Source organism: Lepidochelys kempii, chromosome 2, assembly GCF_965140265.1.
Source record: "Lepidochelys kempii isolate rLepKem1 chromosome 2, rLepKem1.hap2, whole genome shotgun sequence".
NCBI classification, from domain to species: domain Eukaryota; kingdom Metazoa; phylum Chordata; order Testudines; family Cheloniidae; genus Lepidochelys; species Lepidochelys kempii.
Window position 1 is genome coordinate 248,248,015 of NC_133257.1, and position 27,889 is coordinate 248,275,903.

At 38.6% G+C, this 27,889-nt stretch overlaps 1 protein-coding gene across 15 annotated transcripts in view; it reads right to left on the bottom strand.

The window, feature by feature from the left end:
- Window positions 1–27,889, bottom strand: part of ZMYND11 (zinc finger MYND-type containing 11) — a 159,406-nt gene that overhangs the window by 20,686 nt on the left and 110,831 nt on the right. For 10 of the 15 annotated variants that reach the window (XM_073334522.1, XM_073334517.1, XM_073334514.1 and 7 more), the window contains 8 exons: window positions 18,722–18,766; window positions 15,707–15,868; window positions 6,632–6,709; window positions 6,073–6,165; window positions 4,341–4,428; window positions 2,325–2,380; window positions 1,382–1,459; window positions 719–837 (listed from right to left, as the gene is read on the bottom strand). In XM_073334522.1, coding sequence (XP_073190623.1) covers window positions 719–837; window positions 1,382–1,459; window positions 2,325–2,380; window positions 4,341–4,428; window positions 6,073–6,165; window positions 6,632–6,709; window positions 15,707–15,868; window positions 18,722–18,766 — 719 coding nt within the window. The remainder of the gene's footprint in view (window positions 1–718; window positions 838–1,381; window positions 1,460–2,324; window positions 2,381–4,340; window positions 4,429–6,072; window positions 6,166–6,631; window positions 6,710–15,706; window positions 15,869–18,721; window positions 18,767–27,889) is intronic. The other 5 variants (XM_073334519.1, XM_073334515.1, XM_073334516.1 and 2 more) reach the window with 2 other exon arrangements.

The window sequence follows — 27,889 nt, forward strand, 5'->3', positions numbered from 1 at the left end:
AACAATGAGCCAAAATGTAAATGTTGTTTCACCTCTACAATCATATACACACTGATGCTGTAAAAGCAGCACTGATGTGACCATTCTGCAGAGCAGCACCAGCTACGTCAATAGCACTTGGACAAAATTGGGGGCTGTACTATTCTCTTTTCTTATATAATCTCACAAAGTAGCCATAGCCAAATGTTACCTAAATGAATAACCCAACCCCCTGAAGCCCTAGGTGAAAGGGATTATTTCATTGAAATTACAAACTTCTGAAAATTGGGCTCCACCTGGGGACTGTTGGCACAATGCTAACAATAACACCAAAACACTTTGCAATGTGTTACATCCCTAAAATGCATCTTGTTGGCTAACAACATGTGGAAAGTTAGCAGTTCAGGCACCTAAAATACATCTCAGTTAATGTGTGTCTAGTTTGTGTGCAATGTCTTTATTACAGGCTGCTGTGGCGGTGAAGAGTCATGTGCATAGGAATTAATTTGCTTTTTTACTTTAAACAGTAGAGAACATCCCTATGGCAATTCTGAAAATGGAATCTTCTATGCATCACTCATCAGCCTCTGATGTCTTACACCTGACTTTGAACTTTCTGAAATAATTATGGCAAAGTTAGGCTGGTGACTAGTTCAGCATGTTACAACATATTACAACATGATTGGATGGGGTAAACTTGTGTGAGGCATGCATGCAGCACCCGGGGTTAATAAATTACCGTTGGTGGTGATGCCCAAAAAAGCGAACATCGACCTGATTGTCCTCTTTCTGCATGACTTTGGCTGGCCAAAACCCAAAACCTTTCATTTTGGCCCAAACCAACTCATGATTAGGTATCTGGAAAAAAAAAAAGTGTTTTCTTTATTATTGGGGTTGAAGTATTACATTCAGTCATCCCACAAATATTAAGTTTAGTGTAACACCGTCCTAGTATCTTAAGAACACGGTTGCTTTTTATGTCTAGTGCTATTTTTCATTCTTATCTTCCTATGCTAGCTATACTGCTTGGATCAAAGACATTAAGAAAGTTACACACTTTTCAGAATTTGTCTATCTAATGTACACAGAATTCCTAAGCACATCAAAAATTAAATTTGTCTTCATAGCTTTATCCAGAAACAGAGCTTTAATTCCTGTAAACTCCTTATTTCTAATGCAACTGCCTGATAACCAAGTTTATTTCCCATATTGTTATTGCTTTGGATTTCAGTTAATGTTTTTGCTTGTGTAAAATATCAGAGGTGCAGAGACTAAACAGTACATTTGAAAAAAGCTTATTCTGCTTATTTGAAGCAGAATAGTCAAGAAATGAATAACACCAGAACTGAAAGTATTTATTTTTTAAAAAGCAAGTAAATAAAAATCTGTGTCAGAAACATACACAAGGGTAGCAGAACCAATTGTCAGGACGTGCATTTGACAAATAGAAACAGTTCTTGCAAAGCTGCAGTTCATCCAGCTGAAAAACAAAAACAAGTAAATCAGCCCCTGGGACATTCTCTTTGTGACAGTGCTATTAACTCTTAAGTAGTAAGATTTTTAAGGTCAAATGTTCAACCCTGCCTGCTAATTTTGTGGAATCAGTTCAATTTTGTGCAATCAGTTAGTTATATTCATAAAGATAGAGGCAAGTTGAGAGTGGCAGAAATTTTGGCCTTAACATAGAAACATTTTTTCTTTTTTACAAAAATAATGCTAATGGAACTTTAATTTATTTTTAAAGATTATACACAGCACAAGGACAATTAGCATATTTAAAGCACACTCTGAAAGCACTGAAATTAGTTGACTATGAAGGCTGAGCAAACCGTCAGCTGTCCTGAACACAACTTTCCTGTCCCATTCAATTTTTCAATTGTCCATCTTCGAAATCATTCAGAATTTGGCTTTGGGTTTGAATTAAATCAGATAAGACTGACCATTTCTGGTCTAAATATGTGTTTATATATTATTTGAAAACTAAAACTTTACTCCTGATTTCTCCTTTCCATTGACTAATCATGTCCTCCCAATTATGAAGAACTGTAGTTCAGCGAGCAAAGAAATATGATAACAAATTGCAATAAAGCTGTTCTGTGTGTGTGAGAGATATAAAACCCTGGCTATGCAGAACAAAAGGAAAAGGAATTAGGAATTCACTGTGAAAAAGTTTAATTTGGGAAAGTTAATAATAAATGTTCCACATTATTTCCTTGCTTTTAGGGGCAACTTAGACAAAGAAAGAAATCATCATTTTAGAAACTCGATAGTACATTATTTTAAAACCAAATGGTTTCATCTGTACCAAATCATTTCTTTCATCTCATTTAGTAGATAGTAGTTACCTCATGGCATGTGTCTTTGTAAAGCATCCTAGCTATATCAGCTTGTTCACTGTCCGCTGTAAATTAAAAATAAATACCATCAATAACCACAATATAAGAACACTGCTCAAAGACTTGCAATCGCTGTCACGATGCCTTTCATGCTATAAATATATGCTTTAAAAAAAACTCATTCAGTATCTTAGCTAAAATTTCTCCTATTACATTTCCAACCATCAACTCTATTTCTCTGCCTCACAACCCCCATCATATCCATTTGTATACATAAATATTACTGGGGACTTTTAAACTAGCTAACATGGTAAGTAAGCATCTTTAGAAGTGGACCGAGGGATGGGCCACCATTAACAATCTAGATGTTTCACTTTCTTTTTTAAACACGAATGCCCTAGCCCAACTGCTGCAGTTGTTCTAAAACACCACTCTTTGCTACAGTATCCTTATAGAAACACAACTGTCACTTAGAGGATTACAGCATGCAGTTGAGATGGGTCAATACTAGAAACTACCTCTTGTGGTGCTTTTACTTCCAATTAACATAACATAACAACATAAGAATGGTCATACTGGGTCAGATCAAAGGTCCATCCAGCCCAGTATCCTGTCTACCGACAGTGGCCAATGCCAGGTGCCCCAGAGGGAGTGAACCTAATGGGTAATGATCTATTGATCTCTCTCCTGTCATCCATCTCCACCCTCTGACAAACAGAGGCTAGGGACACCATTCCTTACCCATCCTGGCTAATAGCCATTAATGGACTTAACCTCCATGAATTTATCCAGTTCTCTTTTAAACCCTGTTATAGTGCTAGCCTTCACAACTTCCTCAGGCAAGGAGTTCCACAGGTTGACTGTGCGCTGAGTGAAAAAGAACTTCCTATTATTTGTTTTAAACCTGCTACCCATTAATTTCATTTGGTGGCCCCTAGTTCTTATATTATGGGAACAAATAAATAACTCTTCCTTATTCACTTTCTCCACACCACTCATGATTTTATATTCCTCTATCATATCCTCCCTTAGTCTCCTCTTTTCCAAGCTGAAAAGTCCTAGCCTCTTTAATCTCTCCTCATATGGGACCTGTTCCAAACCCCTAATCATTTTAGTTGCCCTTTTCTAAACCTTTTCTAATGCCAGTATATCTTTTTTGAGATGAGGGGACCACATCCGTATGCAGTACTCAAGATGTGGGCATACCATGGATGTATATAAGGGCAATTACACTGTCTCACTGCATCAGATATTCTCTCAACATATTTTGACTTTTCCATGACTGCAAACTAGATGCCTGTATTAAACACAATACTTAATTCCCTGAGAATTCTTAGGCCCAGATCCTCAAAGGTATTTAGGCTCCTAACTTCCTTTGAAATCAGTGGGAGTTAGGTGCCTTTGCAAACCTGGGACTTAACTCTTAGAACCCTATGGATCAGCAAATATATCCTCAATAAACTGTACCAAGGGAAAGTATACTTGCCCTGACACTGCACCTGGTTTGTGACTTGTTCTGGAGCAATTCTTTCTTAACTTCTTCAAAAGAAGTTCGCCCATAGCTATGGCCATTTGAAGACTCTATACGTTCTGTAAACAGCCAGAGACTAAACAGGTAGTCAGCACTGCTCTCCCTGGTGATATTCTTAGCAACTGGCCTGCTATTCAGCATGGAGCTGCTCTGGGATCCCACTCCTCAGACTTCACTGTTTTCCCCTTACAGCTTCCTAGGCTGAAGCAGGAATAGATTGGTAAGGGGGTAGAGGTGCTCCCATTGAGAAGGCCAGCTGCAGAGAAGGCAGTACCAGGTTTAGGGGAAATGAGGGAGGCTGGGTCCCACTGTAGAAATGAGTACTAACACAGCCCGCTCTTCTAGTAGCCACAGACTCTCAAGGTGGCCTCATCCTCTCTTAATTAGCTGGTCCCCAAGTCTCATCCAAAGTGGTCAGTTTCCTAAGAGTAAAGACACTGAGATCTATTTCCTGAATCAAATTAATGGGAAAAATATTAAATGTAATACTCTACCTCCATAGAAAATCACTGTGTTGTGTAGAAGCAGCTGAGCATCTGCTTTGAACTCCTCATAACTCCTGTATTTTCCTTCATTTACTTTCTACACAAAGCAAAATATAGAACTATGAAAACTACTGGCAGAGTGACTTGTTCATATTATGCACACAAGCTCATACAATAATATGTATTAGGCAGACAAGGTGAGTTATTGATATTGCCATGGCTCACAAATGTACTTATAACACTTCCAGGATTAGTCTGTGGCATCCTACCTGTCCATATTTCAGTAGGTGCAGTACTTGTCCAGTTCTCAGGTACCAAGAGGTGCTTTAAAATTAACTTAATTAAAGGAGGGGAATTTTTCTCAGTTATAACAAGTAAATCTGGAGTAATCCCATTCACTCCCATGGTGTGTAACAGAATAAACTCTAGCCAATAGCATTTGCTCAAAGATTTGCTCCCTGTGGGACAGTGCTTTGCATCTTTCAATCCAGTTTCAATCCAGAATTTCATCTTCATATCAATTCAGTGTTGAGCTCCCATATACTTTTCTAAGGGCCTCATGTTGCAGCCACCGTTTTCTCAAAGGATTAACTTTCAAAGCCCATAACTTTAAACCATAACAGAGGTTTGCACTGAGTCACACTGTGCATTTTTCTAGTTCTGCCCAAGCTGAGCATGCTATGGCCTTCTCCACACTAGTAAAACATTCTTATCTGTGCGACTGTCAGTTGCACTGCCCTGGTGATAGCACTTATGAGAATTCTAGCGTAGACAAAATTCTGTCAATTTCTGGGATTTTTGCCAGCATCAACCAAACCTGCTCTGAGCAAATCTAGATCACATGGTGCTAAAATGCCCAAACTGCCTACTCTGGCAACTTCCACCTCTGGAGGAGTGCAACTGGTGGTAGTTTCACCAAAAAATGTTAGTGCATGTGTGATTTCATGTTTCAAGCAACACTAAATTCTATTTTATAATACTGAAAATCAAGAACCCCCAAATCTACAATTAAAAAAATAAATAAAAATATCAATAAGTAGCACAACATATCATATAATTTTAGATGCAATATTCAGTAAGATATTAATCCTTATAAGGGAAGCCCCCAACTCCTTTGATTTAATAAGTCATGAACATAATCACCTTACAAAGAAAAGATTATATATTAACCAGTATTTTAATTTTAGAAGAAATTAACATAAAAGGTGGTTCAAGTCATTCCTGCTTTTTGTGATCAACCAAAATGTTTGGCATTTTATGAATCATCATGATGTTTGGAAAGCAGATGTCTGTAACTGCTTTGACAAGAAAAAAATGGACTATTTGGTCAAATATGTTCTTATGATTTGTTTCATTTGCCATTTTACTTATTAGCCCTATTTTCAAACTTAGATGCCTAACTTTAGGCACCCAAATCCATCTTTAGGCAACTAAATAAATAGCCTGATTTTTCAGAGGTGCTGAACACCCATATCTCCCCTTAAAATCAGCTGGAACTGAGGGTGCTCTGTGCCTCTGGAAATCAGGCACATTTTTAGGTGCTAAAAGGATTTGGGTGCCTAGCTTTAGTCACCCAAGTTTGAAATGTTTGGCTATTATGCTTATGACAGAAGCCATAGCAGAAATGAGCATGGAAAGAATTAAATAACAAGGATTAGTACTTTGGTTCATAACGTTCTGGCCTCACTTTTAAAGACAGAACAAAATTTCGCTTAGGAAATCAGAAAGCATGTGACTGTACCTCTTGTATAGTAGGAACATCAACAGCTGAGTGCACCAGCCTCCTATACATTGGGTGCTTGTTGTCCTTCCCCTTCTTGTTTAGATCGATAGCCTGAAAGGACCAAGAGACAGTATGTGAAAAAGAATTATTTCACTTTACATTAATTTAAGTACTTCATATAAGGAACAGGGAGCCATACAATCGCATGCCAGAGGTGGAGAAAGGGAAAGAAGTGTTTCACCTTGATTTTGTGTCTCTGTAATATCTGAAGAGAGTCCATTCCACTGGAGGTGTGGGGTCCTTGCACAGGCTATTCCAGCCAGAAATATGAATAATCTGTATACTGGGCCATGGGCCGTACATGTTGAAACAGAAACCATTCCACAGAGGATGTGTAAGAAGGAATGGCTCTTTGTGTCCCCTGCTCTCTTGCACACTTATGCATGGGGTGACCATAATATGCCCCTAATTGAATACAACATATTTAAAAAGGGGACATCAGAAACATTTCCCGACTCTCTACTACCCTCTCGATGCAAACCACCGCCTTGGAAAAGTGTCATTCTTTCAGACTCACCCGCTCCTTCATACGAGAGACAATGAATCGCAGGTATGTGCTCATCTCTTGCTTGCTTGTGTTTTTCTTCTTAATGCTCTGTTTAAAAAAAAAAACCCAGTCAACTATTTTTTAAAAATCTGACTTAAAAAAACCACACCAGCAACCCTCTGCAGTACAAAGATTTTAAAAAGGTACATTTGCCTCAGATTAAATCATACAATTAGTTAAGGAAAATCTCTTCTTCAAAATTGGTACTGCTAATGCACAAGAGTAACAGTCAAAGCATCATAGTGATACACGAATTATGTATTTTGCTGAGGACTTCAGTTACAGAAGAACTAGGTGCTTAATTTCCATTTAGTGTGTTCTTAATGCCTCCTCAAATGCTCTCACACAAAAAAGTAAAGAATTACTTTGCCTTAATAAAATGAAGTAATGAAGAAAGGCTAGGATCAGCATAAAATTACAACATATTATTTAATGGTCAACTTATCAGCAAGGTATTACTATCTAGCTACCGAAAGACAGGAAGAAAGCTTTAAAAAAAAAAAGAAAAAAAAAAGAAGCCCGTAACAGCTGCAAATGATATGCTTACTAGGCAAGCAGAAGCTGTTTAGCATGAATTAAAGTATAGTATTGTCACTACAACTATGAGTAAAGTGATAGCTCCTCTTTGCTCTTTTCCCGGCCTCCTGTAGGTCTTCCACATTTAAAGTGCAGTTCTGTGCTGAAAAGAGACTGCAAAAGCAGCAATGTGGGGTTCCATGTTTATTATCACTCAGTGATTTCCATATGATCACTTCACAAGCAAAAAGGATTTTTTTGATTTTGTTTTTCCCTACCTCCCAGCCTTGAATACTCAGCCTGGTGACTGAGTGTTAGGTTGAGTTCTTACCTTCTCATGCATTTCATTGTCACCACTATGAAGATTTTAAAGACTAAATTAGGCTCAGAGTTACATCTCTGTAACCTCCAGGTCTTCAAATTATGACACCTGTGCAAAGCATGGTCTTTAATAAGGTTTGCAAAGGTGCAACTGATTGGAACTTAGGGCTAGTCTACACTGGCAGCGCTTTAACGCGCCTTGTGCGGTTGCGGTGCACTAAAAAAACCCAGCGCTCTAAGAAAACCACCTCAATGAGGGGCGTAGCTACCAACGCCAGAGCTGGGGCACGGTTTAGACAGGCACTTTACAGCACTGAAACTTGCTGTGCTCACGGGTGTGTTTTTTCACACCCCCGAGCAAGAAAGTTGCAGCACTGTTAACTGCCAGTGTAGACAAGCCCTTAGCAAATAATACTCTTTGTGATGCACAAAAAGGAACAGAATCCAATTCACACCTTCTTAGCTAAGCTGGCTCTGCAAAAGCTAACGGGAAAACTTTATAAAATCGTATTTCTCTCACTGGAGTATTAAGGGATGACTCTGAATACACCAAGGGAGCAGATCGGCACCATTTTTACATATTTACTTTTTAAGGCCAACACCCTTGCACTTTAAGGTTAATAAATGGATAGTATTTGAGTCTCATTTTGCCTTTACTCCTTCTGAAATGTATTGTCAGCCAACTATAGGCTTTTCTATTATGGCAAGTGCATAACCTGCTCTTCTCAGGACTTATACAATGTCCACTATATCTTTCTTAAAGCGAAGGAACCAAAGTTGGCTACAGTACTCCAGATGAAAGCATGCATACCATTGTTTAACCAGATGGATATCCTTAGAGAATTGGGCTCACATCTTTATAATACATCTCACCAGCCTAAATACTAAAGTTTTAATTGCTACTACATACTAAACATACATCTTCATTGTGCTAGCTATATCAACACTTAAGCCTTTTTCCTCACACAAGACTGCAGACATGGGATGAAATTCACCACTGTGCAGAGGGCCAGCCCAAGGCTAGTCTAGCACTCATGTCATACCTAAGCCCTATGTTCAGAACTTAAGTGGTGCATAGGCCTTTTTCTAGCCTCTGTATGGAGGTGAATTTCATCTTTAGAGCTCAACTGCATTTATTTTGTCAATTTGCATTACCGTACATATCTCCATGTTCAATTTTACCTGCTATGAGACCACCCAATCTGTTTAAATGCATCTCAATTGCTGTCTTACATAAAACATAACAGTTCTACTCCATGGAAACCTAAATGAGCATTAAAAGATAACTGTGGACTAGCTGATGTCATTTTAAGGTTTTAAATAAGCAATAGAGTGCAATGTGTGCTTCTAATGACACAGCCTTTGAATAGACTGAAACTCATTAGGACACAATAAAATTCACTTGCCTAGCCCAGTCTCTCTCTATATTTCCCTTCCTGACATAGTCTTGATTTCATCATCTGCAGAAAAATCCCCAAATTAATATGAATATTTTTTCATGCGTTGGTCTGCAGGACAGATTTGTAAAGAGAATATATAAGATAAATGGGTTGTAGTCTGATACCTAAGCCTTTATTAAAAGACAGATATCTGGCTTTGCTGTTAATCACAAGTGGTGATGAAAACTACAGTACCATAATTAATTAGCCAATTTGGCCAGGATCTGTCCACTTCTCCCCAATTCCCTACACTGGTTTATTTTAGGAAAAATGTTATTTACAGTTTTGATGTCTAAAATTCATTACTTTTGAGATTTTAAGTAATGAAAGCCAAGGAACCAGCAAAATGGCTTTTTTACCGTCGGCTTAGTCTTCTGGCTGTACAACTTCCAATCACCTCTTTAATAAACTAAATTCTAATCAAGACTTTTCTTTTACTTTTCTACAAAGATTTTTCCTTCATCAGATATTTGCTGCTCATGCTCAGTTTGGAAGCCATGTTGGGAAAAGATGTCACTGAAAGCTTATGCTTATGCTCAAATAAACTTGTTAGTCTCTAAGGTGCCACGAGTACTCTTATTCTTTTTTTGAAAGTCTTCCTATCATTTAAAAAAGCTATTACATATTCTTACGCAAACATGCAAAATTAGTACTTCTAAATACTCAAAATATTTTTAGAGTAGTCCAACTCAAGCTACTTAAAGCAAGAGGATGGATAATGTTAGATCTGGGGCCTGATTCTCAGTCATACTGAAACTCAATTACATTGCTTTGGCAGCGCAAAGGAATAGGAGTAAATTATAATCACATCCACTTTAAGGACCCTTTCACATAGACAACACAGTATAAAGGGGTCTCAGTGTAAATGAGAATCAGACCAAGCGCTCTTTTAATCTCTCATTTTTTGGGGGTGAGAAAACAATATGAATTTGTGTACTTTTGAATTTGGAAGAGCAGTGAGGAAGTACACTCTATAAGCCTTCCCACACCTCCGCTAGTGCGAACCTTCCCTGCCTGGCAACAGACCTTCTGTTTAAGTACCAAGCTTCTCAAGAGGAGTTTATCATGGCCTGATCCAACTCTAACCTGAAGTCCAGGGGGAATCCCTACACTGGCTTCATTTGGAGTTGGATCAGGCCCTCCGTCGTGCCAATTTATGAAGTTATTTTGCTGCCATGCCACCTTGCCTTGTGATCCCATCAGACTGTAAAGAGTTAGCTTGTTAGTGTGTATGTATATACTGCATATATATGTATGTGGGAAGACTGTAGTACAGGAGGTCTCATGCAGAAGATGCATGTGCTTTGGGAGATAAAGGACCAAGGTTCTAGCCTGGCTCCTTGCTTGTGTGTCCATGAGTTATAAGTCACTTTTAAACATGGGACTTGAGTGTTTCGAAAATGCTGCTCTTTAATCTGTAAATCAGTTTATATTTGTAAAATGCTTTGGGACCCTTTGGAGTGAAGTTTAAGATCTGATGTGAATAGGGCACACATGGCAGGGGGCAGGGAGTCAGGGCTCCTGAGATCTCTTTCCAGTTCTGTCACTGATTTGGCAAGTCCCTGAACTCTGTATTACACTTAAGGCTGAGAGTATGTCACGGAGGTCCTGGATTCCGTGACTTTCTGGGACCACTGTGACTTCTGTAGCAGCTGGTGTGGCTGGCCACTGCTGGGGCAGTTTCGGGACACCGCCCTCCTCCCTGCCCCCAGCAGCAGTAGGAATTTGGGTGTGTGTGGGAGGGGGCTCAGGTCTGGGGCGCAGGAGGGGGTAAGAGCTCTGGGCAGCGCTTACCTTGGGGGGGTGCTCCCCGGAAGCGGCGACATGTCCTTCCCTCTCAGCTCCTAGCTCTGTATGCTGTCCTGTCTCCGCCCGCAGGCACTGCCCCTACAGCTCCCATTAGCCGCGGTTCCCAGCCAATCAGAGCTGCGGAGCTGGTGCTTGGGGCGGGGACAGTGCGTGGAGCTAGGAGCTGAGGGAGGGACATGTCGCTGCTTCCAGGGAGCTATGAGGAGCCGGATAGGGAGCCTGCCAGCCCTCCCACCCCCACTGGGGATCTCAGGCCACGTGCTGCCACCTGTCCCCCCCAGCAGCATCCGTGGCACCCCCAGGCTGCCCCCCTCCCCCTCCCAAGATTTAGTCAGGGGTATATAGTATGAGTCAGGAACAGGTCATGGGCCGTGAATTTTTGTTTACTGCCTGTGACCTGTCCATGACTTTTACTAAAAATACCTGTGACTAAACCATAGCCTTAATTATACTTACCCAGTGTCCTCTCCAATTGTGTTGCCTTCATGCTCCACTTGTCCAATCATTCCAACCCCTACATAGAGAATGCCTTCCATATCCTGTCAGCCAGGCAGTTACCTTTTAAACTCATGAGAACTCTTCTCTTCCATGATGCTCACAATAAATGAAACAATAATATTTTCCACTTTGGCTCTTCATCTTTCTTATTTTATATTAAACAAAATATCTTGAGTGACCACCATAATCTGCACAAATCAAACCTGAACAACTGAATCATTGTACTGTTGTAATCCTCATCCTTCTGTCCCTCTAAACCTCTGTACTGTGTGTGCTCCTCTACTCAACATACTATGTTATGGGTAGATTGTTAACAATGGGGACAATCTTTCTATATATTCCATGAACTGCTTCACACTACTGAGCACTAGAATATACAGAATATAGATCACGGTAGTTTTCAGTATCTTAACCTCTCTGTGCTCATTACCCCTGTATAAAGATGCTTACCTACCTCATTGAGTGGCTGCAAGTCGTAATTGTTTGAAAGCCCTTGGATGAAAGATACAAATTATAATGATGAGCTGAACAAGAATGCACTAGGATCTAGATGAAGCCAAATCTCGCCCCGGGGTGGGTGTGTGGGTGTGAAAATGGGACAAGTTACTTACTGCCTTGAATCATCCTGCCTTAGTGGGCTGTAGCCCACGAAAGCTTATGCTCTGATAAATTTGTTAGTCTCTAAGGTGCCACAAGTACTCCTGTTCATCTTCTTTTCGTTTCTTAAGAAAATCTTAAATGGACATGATCACAGTTGGTAACACTCAAAAGTTGACCTGTTTTTATTTCTATTTATGAAGTCCATGCAAATCTTTGCATGCATCAGTTTTTCCAAAACAAATGATTCAGTACTTTTTCTGGTATTATTTTCTTTTTTAGTTCCCCTAATAGGTGCCAAATTAACAGCAGTGGAAAATGAAATTCTTTCTTTTATCCACCCAACAGGAAGCAACACTACTGCAATCTTCCCATGTCCCCCCCACTGACTCACCAATCTGCCTTTATCATGTCCTGGAGGGACCATTTTGATACAGGTGAAAGACTATCTGATCTTCACACCCATTTGATAGCGTTTCTCTGTTGTTACCTATCTACCAGAAACTGGGCTGAGAGCACCAACATAAAGCAACGATTCGTCAGCGGTCAGTGACAATTTCTAGTCACTACCAACCTGGATTGGATTTGAACCTATGCCTAACTCTGTATCCTCTTACCAGTGCTGAAAGCTATGCAATATTACCCCAAATATTCACACTGGTCCTTTAAAAACAGAAGAGCCAGAAGCTCAGCACTCAATGGAAGGAAAACAAATTTCAGAGCCAAGCTTCCAAAGAACTGTAATAAACATTGTGGAGGGAAAAATATTTTAAAATTATGAACAATCCTTGACAGTGTCCTTTGTAAAATGTTGCTGGAGCAAGCAGGTGGGCAAAATAAAGCTGCATCAGGGGACTGAAGTAACACATCCAGCAACCATGTGATGAACAGTCCAAAGACTCGGTGACCTGGGCAGCATTACATGGGAAACCTTTTAATAAGAATGAAGTGTTCTTAGATTATTTCTCCAATATATTCTGTTTCAAAACACACTTTCCCTTCTCCTTTCTAAAGAGCTGTGAGATCCTTGGATGTGAAAGATTCTGTGCACTGGCATTAGAGTGAAATAGTATTAGACACGCATATTTTTTGTCCCAGCTAATATTTTTCTTGAATGTATACATTTACTGCTGACAATGCAAAGTAAATTCCTCTGCCCTTTCACAAGAGAGTTAAGCTCTGTTATGTCCTTTGGACATCAACCAAGACACTCTAAACTATTATGATTTTGAGGATGCTCTCTCTCTGTCTCTTTTAAAATAAAATTAGAATAGAGAGTCACCTGCTGGAGATGGCCGTAAAATACAGAACAGCTCCCAAACCTGTGGCCAGGTGTGTGGGACTGGACAGCAATTCAAATCTCCCTCTTGCCTCCAGAGGACCCACTAGTCCACTGCTGCAGAACTGAGATGGGTGGGAAGCAAGTCTGGTTAAGCAGAAAGCCAGCAAGCAGTGCTGTTGAGGGGAGGAAGTGGTATTCACATTACAAAATAGAAGTCTTTTGTGAAAGAGCCTGATAGTCACCTGTGGCCTGTGAGTGAGCTGCAAGGTTTTAGGGTCAGAAAATGAATGAATCACAAAGGCCAATAAATGTGTTCTCAAGGAAATAAAAAATGGACCAGTACGCACAAGTGCACATCACTCATGGAAGAGAGGATGAGTTTCAAAATATTTTCTTCAAGGTAAAAGTTTGTTTAAAATCATCAGCTTAAACTAATGGAATTCAAGATTCTAGGATGAAAGTAAAATTTACCTCAAAACTAGCTGCTCCATCTATTTATATACATTGGATAGTGAACAAGATCCTCTGATGCGACTATGGTCATATCACAGCAGATGAGAGGGAGAAGAAAATGGCTTTAAGTCATTGTACTCTCCTGGTCCCCAGTTGTAACTTAAAACAACCTCAGTCTGGAGCGGAGTTTGGGATTTGGTCCAGCATATCTAATTTTAACTGCATCTGTGAGTTATGTGTGTGTTTGTTATGTGCATCAACAGTGATTTATAAGATCTATTTAAAAATTCCAAGGATTGTAGGATTGCTCTAGGTTGCATTCCCCTGAGTGGTGAAATTAAATGCTAAGTAAAGCAGAATATATTGTCCTCTACAGGCAAATGCCACACAGGTGTCATTTTTGGGATACACTCTGTATGTTCATATGGAAAGTATTAACATGCTTTTATTTTTTATTACTCTTACTCATCTTTCCCTCCCGCTTTCTTTCTTTCCATTTCACTCCCTTATTTGTGCTGACTTGGTTACCTTACACTTCCAGAAGCCTGTAGCTTTCAGTCTGCCCTGACTCAATGAATCAGAAGGTGTTGCTTTTTACAATTAGCATCTGGATGACTGTCAAGTCACAAGTAAGAGAAATGTGCTTGACTTTTAAAAGAAGCAACCCTAATAACTATGTGGCCTCCAACAGCTTCTCTGCAGCATAAAGAGAGTGGGCACCCACATCTCTGGCAGCAGAGACCATCTCTGGGTTGGCTCGCTGTACAAGATCTGGTTCAAAACCTACATCTAGGGAATCTAATCTTGCTTTCAGAATCCCAATGCCACAGAGCAAATAGTAGTGTTGAATGCTTTCTGCACCAGTAGTTCCTCTTTTAAGAATTCAGATGTAGTTTTCCCCCCACTTAATTAAGGCTCAGAATGTGCCCTATGCCCCACTCCCTGAGCGTATGCAGGAATACTAACGGTAAGGGGATGCAGCTGGCTAATTAAAGGCCAGGTGCCAATGAACAATAGCATGATTTGGCTGTTTAGTTTTGCCTAATGGCATGTAGACAACGTCCCTGCCCATTCCTGTAGTGCACATAAAAACTACTCTCCTCCCACCATGCTCAAAAGGACAAAACCTTGAAAAGAAAAGTAATATGTAGAGGCTATGGGTGAAATCCTGGCCCTACTGAAGCCAATGGGAACACTCTCACTGACTTCAATAGGGCCAGGATTTCATCCCATATTTTTGAAAGCTGCCCTAGTATGTCTCTGATTTTTATAATGTATAATTTTATTCCAATAGAGTAAAAGCCTTAATAACATGATTACTAAACTGCAAACATTCACATTATGGTTTAGAAAAATACACTAAAATTAAAATGACCATCAATAAAATAAATAGCATCTTGAACAGTATTTTATATGCTCATTTCCATAATACACTGCAATCTCACATTACACTCATACATACACACTTTTCTACATACACTCCAACACAGTATACTCTATGCATTCATATAAATAAATAAAAGTTAATGGGGAAAATATAGAATTATGAAAGCTACCTAAATACCTACCTGACTATTCCATTTAGTCTTTACCAAAAGATATAGTTTTCATTTCCATTCCCTCTTCCCACAGATCATTTATCAACAATAGCAGAAGCTACCTCAGGATCTGATAAAAGTGGACAGGGTGCAATTCAAAATATTTAATGGGCACAAAGGGGGTAGTATGGAAGATATAGAAGTTTTGTCTAAATACAGTGAAATCTTCCTATAAGGAGTTTGTAGGAAGTGCATGGATTAAATACTTCACAGCAAGATGCTTACACAGAATGAATTAACTTCTTAGCGCTGAAAACCACAGTAGCATTCAGAAATACCAGAAAGGCTTATAGTGAGGAAGCATTATATTTGTCTAAGTGTTATATAAACTTCCTTCAAAGGATCTTCAAAAAAGTAGTCATCTATATGCACAGTATTTTGGAATCTTTGTACAGGTATGCTATGTATGTATCATTGTTTCGATAGGCAATACTTAATCCATTAACCTGGCCAGACCATCTGTGCCACCTTAATGAAACTATTAATGAATATCAACCCTCTAAGCAGCACATTAAAGCTCATAGGTACTCACCCTGCAAACTGGGCACTGCCAGTGACTACTGCTGTCTCTAAGCCTGAACTCATCAGACAAACACTTGGAATGATACACACGAAAACACAGGTCACATATCAACACCTCTCCAGGCAAATGGCATTCAAAACAATACCAGTCATGATTTTCTGTTTCCCAGTCCTACAAAAAATACAAAATAATTTGGTATGATATTGTCATTATCTGCAGCAACTAAGAACAAAATTGATACTTCTTAAAGTCCAGCAGCAGTTAGACATTATAAACATTTAAAGAAGTGTACTGTACCTCATTTGTGTTTAAAAGCCAAGAATAAAAACCTATATACTAAAAGAACTTTATTAATGTAACACACTATAACTTAAACATAATATGAATACTAGCCTTTATTTCTTTTAATGTCTGGTTAGTAACACAAACCCAAATATGAGCTATGTCCCAAACTATACATTAAAAATCTCCACAATAAAATATTTTTTTTATTCTAGTCTTGTATGATATAACCTATTAACCTTTTATTTCAGATACTTAATTGTTAGACTACCCAAACACACATTTGTGATTAGCACTGGACCTTAACAAATTGCAGATCAGTGTTCTCTTTTCCCTTTCCAAAGATGTGGTGTATTTTCTAACATAAATTACTAAAGTGTGGTGCCTAACAGTCTTCTACACTATTAGAAATGACAAGTTTTCAGTTCTAAAGTGTGAATTACAAAGCATAAATAAAATGATGAACCTATTAGTTAAACAAAAATTTCTGACGCGCCATACAATTCAGAAAGAAAAAAGTTTTATCTGCAGTGCTGGACATTACTAGGATTATTCCTGGAGTACTGCCTGGAAGACAAAAATGTGATTCTACTGATACACAGATTTGTTTTGATACATTTTTCTTGAAAATGTAGCCTCAACTGCCAAATTCTGACCTCTGATACATGTGTGTAATCCTCACTGACGTCAATGAGAGGAGCATGTATGTGACCGGAGCCAGAATTTAGCCCCAGGAGTCTACCACACTAAAATATAGACAGAATTTCTAGTGGTCCCCATTAAATGATTACATTTGCCAATGTTATCTGAAATGCACAGTTTCCCTATACTTAGAACAGAAAATAACTTCCAAAGCTCAGATATCACTCTGATTCCTTTCAATAGCAAACACTGCACTTTTCAATTGATTTTCATTTCTTTGAAAGAATTACTCTGATTAATTCTGACCAAATGATTTTTACCCTCATCTTGTGGAGGTGGTGCTAGTAGTGTCCATAAACTGTTGGAAAAGATGTTCTCACCACATCTAGTCCGACCAAGGCTGGTCCAGAGTCCTGAGAATCCTCACTTCATTTCTCCATGCCTGGGAACTACTGTCACTTTATTCCTTGATTGTGAGTGACCTCCTCCAACACAGCCTTTCCACTGTTGCTGAGTAGGAGATGTTTATACAGCAAGTGGCAGTTATCATTTCCTTGTCCCTGAAGAATAACTGTATTGTCTCCATGACCCAACTGAATAGAAAACACCCTTGGAACCAAACCCAGGTCTCCTACACCCGAGAACACATAGTATTAATGCCAAAATAACAGGAAAATAGTTTTATTAACCTTCATCAAATTCTCTTTGAACTCAGAACCTTGGGGATGAAAATATTAATATGTTGTCCATACCTGTAGCTCAGGATGTAATAAGAGTTTTGTCTTTTTTACTCACTGGATCTAATTTTCAAAATTTGTGGATCTCAGCTCTGATAAATTAGATTTTGCAATGATGTCTACATACAGTACACTCACTTTACCAAGCCCCTCCGAGCAAAGTATAATAGCAATACACTTCAGAGTATTTGATTTGCTACTACACTAACAAAGAGCTATCAAAATGAAACATCAATTTGGGTACATTTTCCATTTCCTATAATACTATTCCTCTTTATGTAACTTTGCAAAACTTCATCCATAGCAGGAAGACCAGCTAAAGAAGAGAGAGAATTAGCTTTTGATCAAACATTTTCCTAAATAAAAATCAAGATGACTCAAGTCCATTTGTTGTGGCTACTCATGGGAAGGTACTTTACCACAGGATTAGGTAGTTCACAATTTTGTAATGATTATTGAAAGAACTAACTATTTTAGTACATTCTAGATGTGCCATTTATGTGGAAATATACTGCCAGTTGAATGCAAGGTTTTATGACCATGGTCAAATACACTTGCTGGGAAGAAAAAGGATATGGCCAAGCCAAAAATTATGTATGACCTTAAATAAAACAGCGGCAGACCGTAGCATTCACACTATAGAGTTTTAAAAACAAATCTCTCTGTACTTTTTGTCCTTTTCATAGAAGGTATTTTCAGTTAATTGAAGTACATAAGGTGCATGTATATATAAAATAAAAATCATTTTATGCACAATAGTCATTATTTTAAAAACAAATAAATAAAAGGCAAAATGTCCCTTGTGAAAAATACACTATTGGCTTCAACAGTCAAGTTACACAAATAAATTCTCCTCTAACAGCAGTGAAACCTCATTTTCTTCAGTTGTTTTGTATGGCAGTGAATGGAAGCAGATTCTGGCCCCCAACATATTTCCCTTGCAGGAAACTAGAGTTATTTAAATAAAGTCTGATGGCCAATGTTCTTGTCACAACAGGTACAAGTTCTTAAAATAGAGCCAAGAACAAACATAGCTAACTCTGCATTTATAAAGTTTACCACCAGGTGTCACCACCCACTACGAAAATGACTGATTAAAGGGCCACCATTGCAACTACACATCTTGAAGTTTAACACGTGAGTAACCACTTCCAGCTGCCACAGAGAAAACAAAATGAAACTCTAAGTACAGTGTTGGCTAAATTCAGATCTGGAATTGATAAGGATGATGATGGTGTGATAAATAAAATAACTCTAAAAATAAGATGCAGTAATCTAAACTATCCTAATGAAAGAGAAATGTAGCAGAAAATAACAGAAAATATAACAGAATTTAAGACCACATAGTGCAAAAGTTGTTCACCTTGTTTTTTGCTGTTGTCCGGGAGAAAGGCTGCATACTGTAGGCCTTTCAAAATAAAAAAACAAAACATCTTGGTATCTATACTGTAATCCATCTTATTATCAGGATATACACAGTCTAGAAGTAATTCAAACATGGTGATGGGGAAATCATATAGCCACTTCTACCATCTGTTTGCATACATTTCCTCCTATAAATTTTGCATACTACCGTATCTACTAGCATTTTCATCACATTTTAGTGTGCTACCAAAAACTGTTCCATGCACTTACACTACTTTAGGAAAAAAAACAGAAAAAAACCCCAAACATAAAAACCTAAAACCCAGCAGCATGTAACCTCTGACATCTCCAAAAATGTTAGAGGAACTAAAATGCGCACTCAGATACGAATACCAAATGGGCATGGGGAAAAACATGACTGTCACATCATATAATTTACTGTACTGGTGTCAATTCTTTGGCAAATTAGGGAAATGCCTTATTTACTGTGTATTATCAACAGTTGTATTGTCATTTTACAAATAACATTCATAGTCCTTTTGATCTGCTTATGAAATACGATGTGATACAAATTCATGGGGGCCATTTGGAATGAACCAGGACTCCGCTGCAAGTACACAATTTGCCAATATTATTTTTTTCTTATGAGTAGCAAGGGAAACCTCCTGGGTCATTGCACTAACAGAAAAAGGGAATCCCCATCCAGCAGCTGCCCCACAGCTCAAGTTCACTAGTTCACTAGCACCCAGTGATTGGCCACAGACCCCAAGAGGGAGCTGACTTGGCAGTAAAGTTACATAGCTTAGATATAACATAACATAAGCTCATTTTATTCAGCTGTTCCTTGACTTGTAGATGCATGCATTAGCAGGATAGCAAATGTATATATTGCAGGCTGTATTTAACAGGCAAAGATTGTATTATGATATGCAGAATTGGATGGTGTGGTGTTCTGTTACTCTGTTGCATTGATATTTTATATTAAAACCAATTGAATTCTACATCATAAAAGTGACTTTGCACTGAAGTCAACAGGACCTCAGTGTGCTCAGCACCTCGAAAGGAGGCAGTTCCAGCAACATGCAGAATTTGGCACAAGGGACAACCAACCGGATTCACTTTCATGTGTTTTGTCTTACATAGGCTTTGGTGTCTTTTTTAATGCAAATATATAAATTGACACCTGAACCCTAGAAAAATAACATGGGACAAAATATGATAGGCTATCCAGAACAGCTGACATTTTAAATGTAGATGAACTCAAGGGAACAGAGTGAGTCAGCATGCCTTAGCCTTTTCTATTGAATAAAGTATATATTTGTTGTCATGATGAGAATAACTTTCAGTCTATGAAGAAATGTTCATTATAAGGCAAATGTAAATGGGAGAGAAATGCCTGTTCATTACAAAAGGAGATTTACTTAGTTATAACTAAAATAGGTAATCTGTAATTTGGATAATGTGTCAGTCTGCAGTATAATTAACATACCATTAAGTAGGAGATGTGTAGTATATATTGACAGGAAAATTATCAGTAACCAGGCATCACCACTGTAACTATTAGACCACTTCCATATATTAGTGAGCAAAGAGAAACAGCAGTCATAATTACAGCAAAAAGTGTATAAAACAAAACAGTGAATTAATACAAAAGGCACAGAACTAGTATTTAGTCATAATCACTCTGTGCTAAGCTTTTATATGAAACTGTAATAAGAAAATAAATGTGTGGTTATCCCATTCTGTAGAGATTTTTGTCGAAAGGGGTCACCTCTCCATCACACAACCAGTATATTTTATTAACATTGGTAATTTCTTACCTGTTAATTTGATTTCCCCAAATCCTTTAATGTTAACTCAGACAGCGGGTACAAGTGACTCAATCAGCAAATGGAAAGGGGGCGGGGGGAAGCGAAGCTCTAATGATGAAACTTCCCTAGAAAAAGACCCTGCTGGTTGATCCTGCTCTGTTACAGACTTCCCAAGCCATACACATTATTGCTACCCCCTTTGACCCAAGCACTTGGTAAAACTGAGGGGTCTTGCTGACTGTTTCCATTATGAAGAGAAATTGATGATGAGTCAGGTATTTTTTTGATGCAATCCTGTTTATTTAAAAAGAACACACATAAGGTCTGTTTCCATAAACACGGTAGGAATCAAACAACAGGAGACAGTTTCTTTGCTTGCAGTTCCAAGCATGTTTCCAGCCATCACTCTACCCAAAAGCTCCCTCACTTGGCTTTTCCTCGAGGTCATGCTATAAGTGCTTCTCTAGCTGTCTCTGGAGATTCCTTGCTGCCTTCTTTGTGTGCTTCTATGATGTTTCTGCTGCTTTCCTCATACACACTGCTCCCTCAAACAACATCCATTCAGCCCCTACTCCACGTAGTTCAGATTCCTGACTGGCCTTGCATGTGGCCTGAGTTTTGGATGGTAGCTCCCATTGTTTAAGCTATCTATTTCGTAAAGAAGTTTAATTGATTTTTATTAGGGCTGTCAAGCAATTAAAAAAATAATTGCGATGAATTGCGCTGTTAAACAATAATAGAATACCATTTATTTAAATATTTTTGGATGTTTTCTACATTTTCAAATATATTGATTTCAATTTCAACACAGAATACAAAGTGTACAGTGCTCACTTTATATTTATTTTTTATTATAAATATTTGCACTGTAAAACAAAGGAAATAGTATTTTTCAATTCACTTACTGCAAGTACTGTAGTGCAATCTCTTTATCATTAAAGTTGAACTTACAAATGTAGAATTATGCACAAAAAATAACTGCATTCAAAAATAAAACAATGTCAAACTTTAGAGCCTAAAATTCCACTCAGTCCTACTTCTTGTTCAGCCAATTGCTCAGACAAACAAGTTTGTTTACATGTGCAGGAAACAATGCTGCCCGCTTCTTTTTTACACTGAAAGTGAGAACAGGCATTTGCATGGCACTGTGGTAGCCAGCGTTGCAAGATATTTACGCTCCAGAGGTGCTAAAGATTCATATGTCCCTTTATGCTTCAATCACCATTCCAGGGGACATGCATCCATGCTGGTGATGGGTTCTGCTCAATAACGATCAAAAGCAGTGTAGACCAACGTATGTTCATTTTCATCATCTGAGTCAGATGCCATCAGCAGAAGGTTGATTTTCTTTTTTGGTGGTTTGGGTTCTGTAGTTTCTGCATCAGTGTGTTGCTCTTTTAAGACTTCTGAAAGCATGCTCCACACCTCGTCTCTCTCAAATTTTGGAAGGCACTTCAGATTCTTAAACATTCGGTCGAGTGTTGTAGCTATCTTTAGAAATCTCACATTAGTACCTTCTTTGCATTTTGTCAAAACTGCAGTGAAAGTGTTGTTAAAACGAACAACATGCTGGGTTATCATCCAAGACTGCTATAACATCAAATATATTGCAGAATATGGGTAAAACACAGAGCAGGAGACATACAATTCTCCCCCAAAGAGTTCAGTCACAAATTTAATTAGCGCATTATTTTTTTATAAGCGTCATCAGCATGGGAGCATGTCCTTCGGAATGGTGGCCAAAGCATGAAGGGGCATACGAATGTTTAGCATATCTGGCATGTAAATACCTTGCAATGCCAGCTATAAAATTGCCATGCAAACGCCTGTTCTCACTTTCAGGTGACACTGTAAATAAGAAGCAGGCAGCATTATCTCCCATAAATGTAAATAAACTTGTTTGTTTTACGGATTAGCTGAAAAGAAGTAGGACTGAGTGGACTTGTAGGCTCTAATGTTTTACATTGTTTTGTTTTTGAGTGCAGTTATGTAACAAAAAATATATACACGTGTAAGTTACACTTTCACGATAAAGAGATTGTACTACAGTGCTTGTATGAGGTGAATTGAAAAATACTATTTCTTTTATCATTTTTACAGTGCAAATATTTGTAATAAAAATCATATAAACTGAGCACTGTACACTTTGTATTCTGTGTTGTAAGTGAAATTGATATATTTGAAAATGTAGAAAAACATCCAAAATATTTAATAAATTTCAATTGGTATTCTATTTTTTAACAAAAAGAAAAGGAGTACTTGTGGCACCTTAGAGACTAACCAATTTATTTGAGCATAAGCTTTCGTGAGCTACAGCTCACTTCATCGGATGCATAAAAGTGGAAAATGCTGTGAGTGAGCTGTAGCTCACGAAAGCTTATGCTCAAATAAATTGGTTAGTCTCTAAGGTGCCACAAGTACTCCTTTTCTTTTTGCGAATACAGACTAACACGGCTGTTACTCTGAAACCTGTTTTTTTTTTAACAGTGCAATTAAAACTGTGATTAATTGCGATTAATTTCTTGAGTTAATTGCAAATAATCGACAGCCCTCCTTTTTATATTTATCCTGAATCAAGGGTAGCCGTTACACCCACCAGCTTCAGTGAGGTTTTACCAGCCTCTAGCATAATACTATATTAAGATACATCACTCCCAGAAAAGTATGGAGTCACAGCTCCACAAACATAGTAAAAACAGAGTAAGGTGTCTGGACTGGCACAGAGGAAAAGGAAGAAACCAAGATGCCCATTTTTAAAACTAGTACATAAATGGCAGAGCCATGTAACAGTCATTAATGTCAACCAAAGTCACCTGGTTAGACCCTTAAGCACCAGTTTGAAAAATCTATTCTCAAATCAGCAAGTAACTATTATTTCCCAAAGTCCCTCAAACCAGCACAGACAACCCATGGGACATGAGAACTCCAACAGCAGCCTCCAACTCCAGGACAGACAGAGTGGGTACCAATTTTCAAGAAGAAATGAGACACTAACAAATTACAACATGCACGATTGACCTACTAAAAGCAGAGTTTCCAAAGCTAAGAAAAGTAGTAAAGATGCTCAGGGAGATGTCTTACACAGTTTTACAGAGGAAACACCTCCTCTCTCAGCTGAAGGGGTAGAGATGGATGTTCTAGAAGATTCATGGTAGAAGAAAGAACTTCCCAGCAGTATGTGCTTCCTTCACACAGTCTCAAGTCCAACATGGCACTGAAACTTTAGAGACTGTTGTGACTGTGTGCAGGCACTTTCTTTCCTATGTTGTGGCAATGGACACAATAAGGAAATGAAGCACTCTTGAATCAAATGGAAAGGGGAAATAATCTGGAAAGGAAATGGAGAATAGCTTTTCTCTTTACTGTACTTTATCATGATGACATGCCAGGTAGGGATCCCTGCACAGGAGGGCTCAATGTTCCCCCACTTTACTGGAAGAATGGATGGCCACTGGAAAGGCAGTTTTAATGTTGAAGGCTTTCCTTGAGAACTCTCTCATGGGTTCAGAAGGAGCACTTGTGTATGTGGTTAGCTCCATGCTAAGGTCCTGCATGCCTAAAAGGGAATAGGTCTTGGCTTTAGTGTATCAGCAATTCTAAAATATCTCACCCATCAGGTAGGAATTCACAGAGTTCTACTGTGCTTCTTAAGGCCAAAACGGCTGATGCTTGGATATTCTGGGAGCTGGTGTTCAAGCCTTTAACCAGCCCATCCTCAAAGGCATGTAAGTCAGGAATGTCACATCTAAAAGGATTTAACTTCCTGTCCCGACACAAGTCCATGAAAATGCTCCGGGTTCAGCATTTGCAACAGCATGGAAATCACCTGCTTGGAAAATCTCTTTCTCTTCAGGTACACTAGATTTATGTGACTGCGATCCCTCTAGTAAATTGAGCCACAAGGTCTTACATGATGGAAAGACAGAGAGTGATCTAGAGAGAGATTCAACAGCTCCAGAAGCCCAGACTTCTGGGCTACTTCAGAGCTATTAGGTTGACTCTTGGCCTGAACTTCATAGTTTTTGAAAGGCTTTGCCAATCAGGGGAAGGAGGTGAAAGATACGTGCTAAGCTGAGGTTCCAAGAGTGAGTGAGAGTATCCACACTTCAAGTTACCAAGTCACCAAATATGAAGAACATCTTTACTTTACCATTTAACTGGGAGGCCATCTGGAAAGATTCCACCTCAAATTGACTTCTGCAGATACCATTTCCGTGACTAGATCTGGCTTCAGATCAGCCAGTCCCACCCAAGACTTCAGATTCCAGAGAACAGAGATGGCTTAGAGAAACAGGAAATTCCTTTCAACCTACCAGATAGCAGCCATGTGACACATTGTACCCTAACAGGGCCATCCCCAGAAAAGATCCTATCCCGCGTGGCCACCATCCAGTCAGACCAATGCTAAGAAGCCAAAAAAAGAATAAGAACATGACTACAGCAATAGTTCTAGACATGTCAATGAGGTAGCGAGGCACATGCAACTGAAAGCACACCCACGCTGCAACCAAGGTTGCCTGGATCAAAGAGCTGGCTTATGCTTTCACTTTCTCTATTTAAGCTCCAAAAGGAACATTGTACTTAGCTGAGAACTAAACTTGGCCCCAGAGTGGAGGGAGGTCTAGTTACAATCTAGCATCAGGAAAGAGAGTCTAAAGAAGACTACATCCTGCTGAACAACAGGCTCAATCCCATTCTGCCCCTTTCTGCAGAAAGCAGTAACCAGAATTACTTGCACATTAGTGGAGGTACAAGCTTCTATAACCAGTCCAACAGGAAGGCTTGAACTGCCAGTGCCAGCCCACTGTGAAAACTTGAAGCACTTCCTATAGGCTTGGCAAGTAGGATGGTCTCTGCTTCATCCAAGACCATTTAAAACAGGTCACAACTAGAGTCTTCTTTTCTCAGAAATTGATCCCTGCAAGCGTGACATGGCAAGAAATCATACTACCTTAATCTCATGCATTTGGCCTAATGATCAATCTTTTTGGGGTTTCCTCAGACTCTCAGAATTGCCTTGAAAATCTCAGGGCTTCTGACAATGCTACAGCAATTGGTCATAGCAGCTGTGAAAGTGATGGTAAAGAAAGCAGCGGGAGATTACATAAATTGATTTTGTCCTAGCTTACCTGATACTGAAAGTTATCTGAAGTCACTTTGAATAAGTAACTTTATTTTCCAGACACAAATATATGATTTCAATAATTATTTCAAATGTCAGAAAAGCCCAGAAGTGAGTCAGCAAGTCTAGAAGCATTTGTACAAGAGGAAAATCTCATGGTTTTCAGTTTCCTATTGTATGCTTGAAACACTGCAGCTTCTGAGCTGCCTCTCCCCAAAAAGCACTCTCCACTAAACTAACACACACTGACAAGAAGGAAAAGGTGTGAGGGTAAATGGTCTGGAGTTGTGGAGGGAGGGCTGAAAAGGACAAAATTATTTCTTCCCATGTCACTCTTGCAGGTCTCAATTTCTGAGAAAAGGGGACCAGAATAAACCGGTTTAGCCAGCCAAGAGAGCTGTCTCCATCTGCTGGAGGCAGCAATTAATTGAGCACAATCAGCCAGCCAGTGCCCTTTATGAAAAAGAGTGACATTTCAAGAACATTGCCTTCTTCCTGCCTCCACTGTCTGTGCAGCAGTGAAATGGCACAAAGCACTATAATCCGTTGTGGGGCCTCTCCTATTTACACCACCGGAGAATCTGGCCACTAAACGACAACTTCAAACCACTGGTGTCAACTGAGCTGCGGTTGCTAGGCAAGTGCACAAACCAGACCTTCTCCAATAACACATCTCCATTTTAAAGTAAGAATAGTACTGTGTGGCTTTATGAATAAATGTAAATTTGTTTTTTAATAGAGAATCCCGCTCTATGGGCCAATTTAGTCTTAAAATTCTTTAACCCTGTAGAAAAGAGTTTACATTTAAAACATTAAGAATAACCTCTAGGAAAACCATTTGTAAAATTCACAAAATGTGTATGGCGTTTATGAACTGCTTTAAATCTTCAATAAAAGGAGTGTGGCTTTTTAGTAAGCATGGCACATCATCTTTAAGAACCTTATCTAGAATCACCGAGCAAAATGTATTTCTGGTGTAATTCCACTGACTTCAATGTAATACATCAGGGATGATCCAGACCACTATTTTTTCAGGATACAAATGAACTAAATATACTGCCTAACTAAATTAACATTTGATTGTTAATTCTTTTTGGCCAAGAATTGTGTTTCCATGTTGTGTTATCCACTGACAGTAACCAAATCACTGGAACTACTATCATTAAGGATTTAGACTGTCAAAATGTTTCCTAAATCAACAAAAGTAAGAAAACTCAGTCTTGTTAATATCAAATAATGTGCTTACTTTGCATTTATATAGCACTTTTCATTTGGGGACTTCAGAGCATTTTAACTAAATAATCCTCAACACCACTGTGATGTAGGAAATTATTATTATATGTATATTATGTGTTACTACTATTATTAACACTGCATGTTTTGGCTAGGACTGAGAAGAGCACATAATATTACTTACCAGGCACTTGTGTTAAGAACAGAAATAATGTTTTAGTGGTGAACTGTAAACTACTATTACCTGAGTTCAGAGTTCCACATTTCTTCTGCAAAAGGTGATGACAACAATAGTGCCCAAAACAAGGCAAGGTGCTACACTGAGTTAGGCATTAGTGCCATCAACTGTAGCAGTGGAAATGCAGAATTCTGAACTAAGATCCTGGCAAATAAGTAAATGAGGAAATTATTATCAACCATTTTGTTTACAACTGTATTTATGTGTAATATGAGGATGCATTTTGAAAAAGCTGCTATGTTAGATCCATACCATTTGTGTCAATGCCCAGCAAACACGCAAAATGGGTAACATACCAAACAATACAAGTGCAATTAACCCTTTCACATAACTAATTTGTTATAAGTACCAACTTTCAGAAATGTTGTCCACTGAGTCATGCTTTGTTATTGATTTAAGATCTTAAATAAATGTATATATATGTGAGAGAGAACATTTTTCATTGATGTTTAAATCTGAATTTCCTTGTTCTTGTCAGTTTTTCAGAACACTATTGTCATTTTAATAAAAGTTCTTTTTACTTCTTTTTTTAAACATTACCCAAAAAGGTCACCTCTGAAGCAAGAGCCTCGTCATAACCACAACCCCTCCATACATCTTGGCAGCTCTATTTCAGGTCTTTGCACAGTGTTTCTAAATGCACTGAAGTTTCCTTAAAGTGTTATATTAACACAGTTTCATAAAACTTCAGAGAGTACCCTTAAAGCTGTGAACCACTGATCTATGATAGAACCGTCAAGCACTGTATGACAGAATATTTAA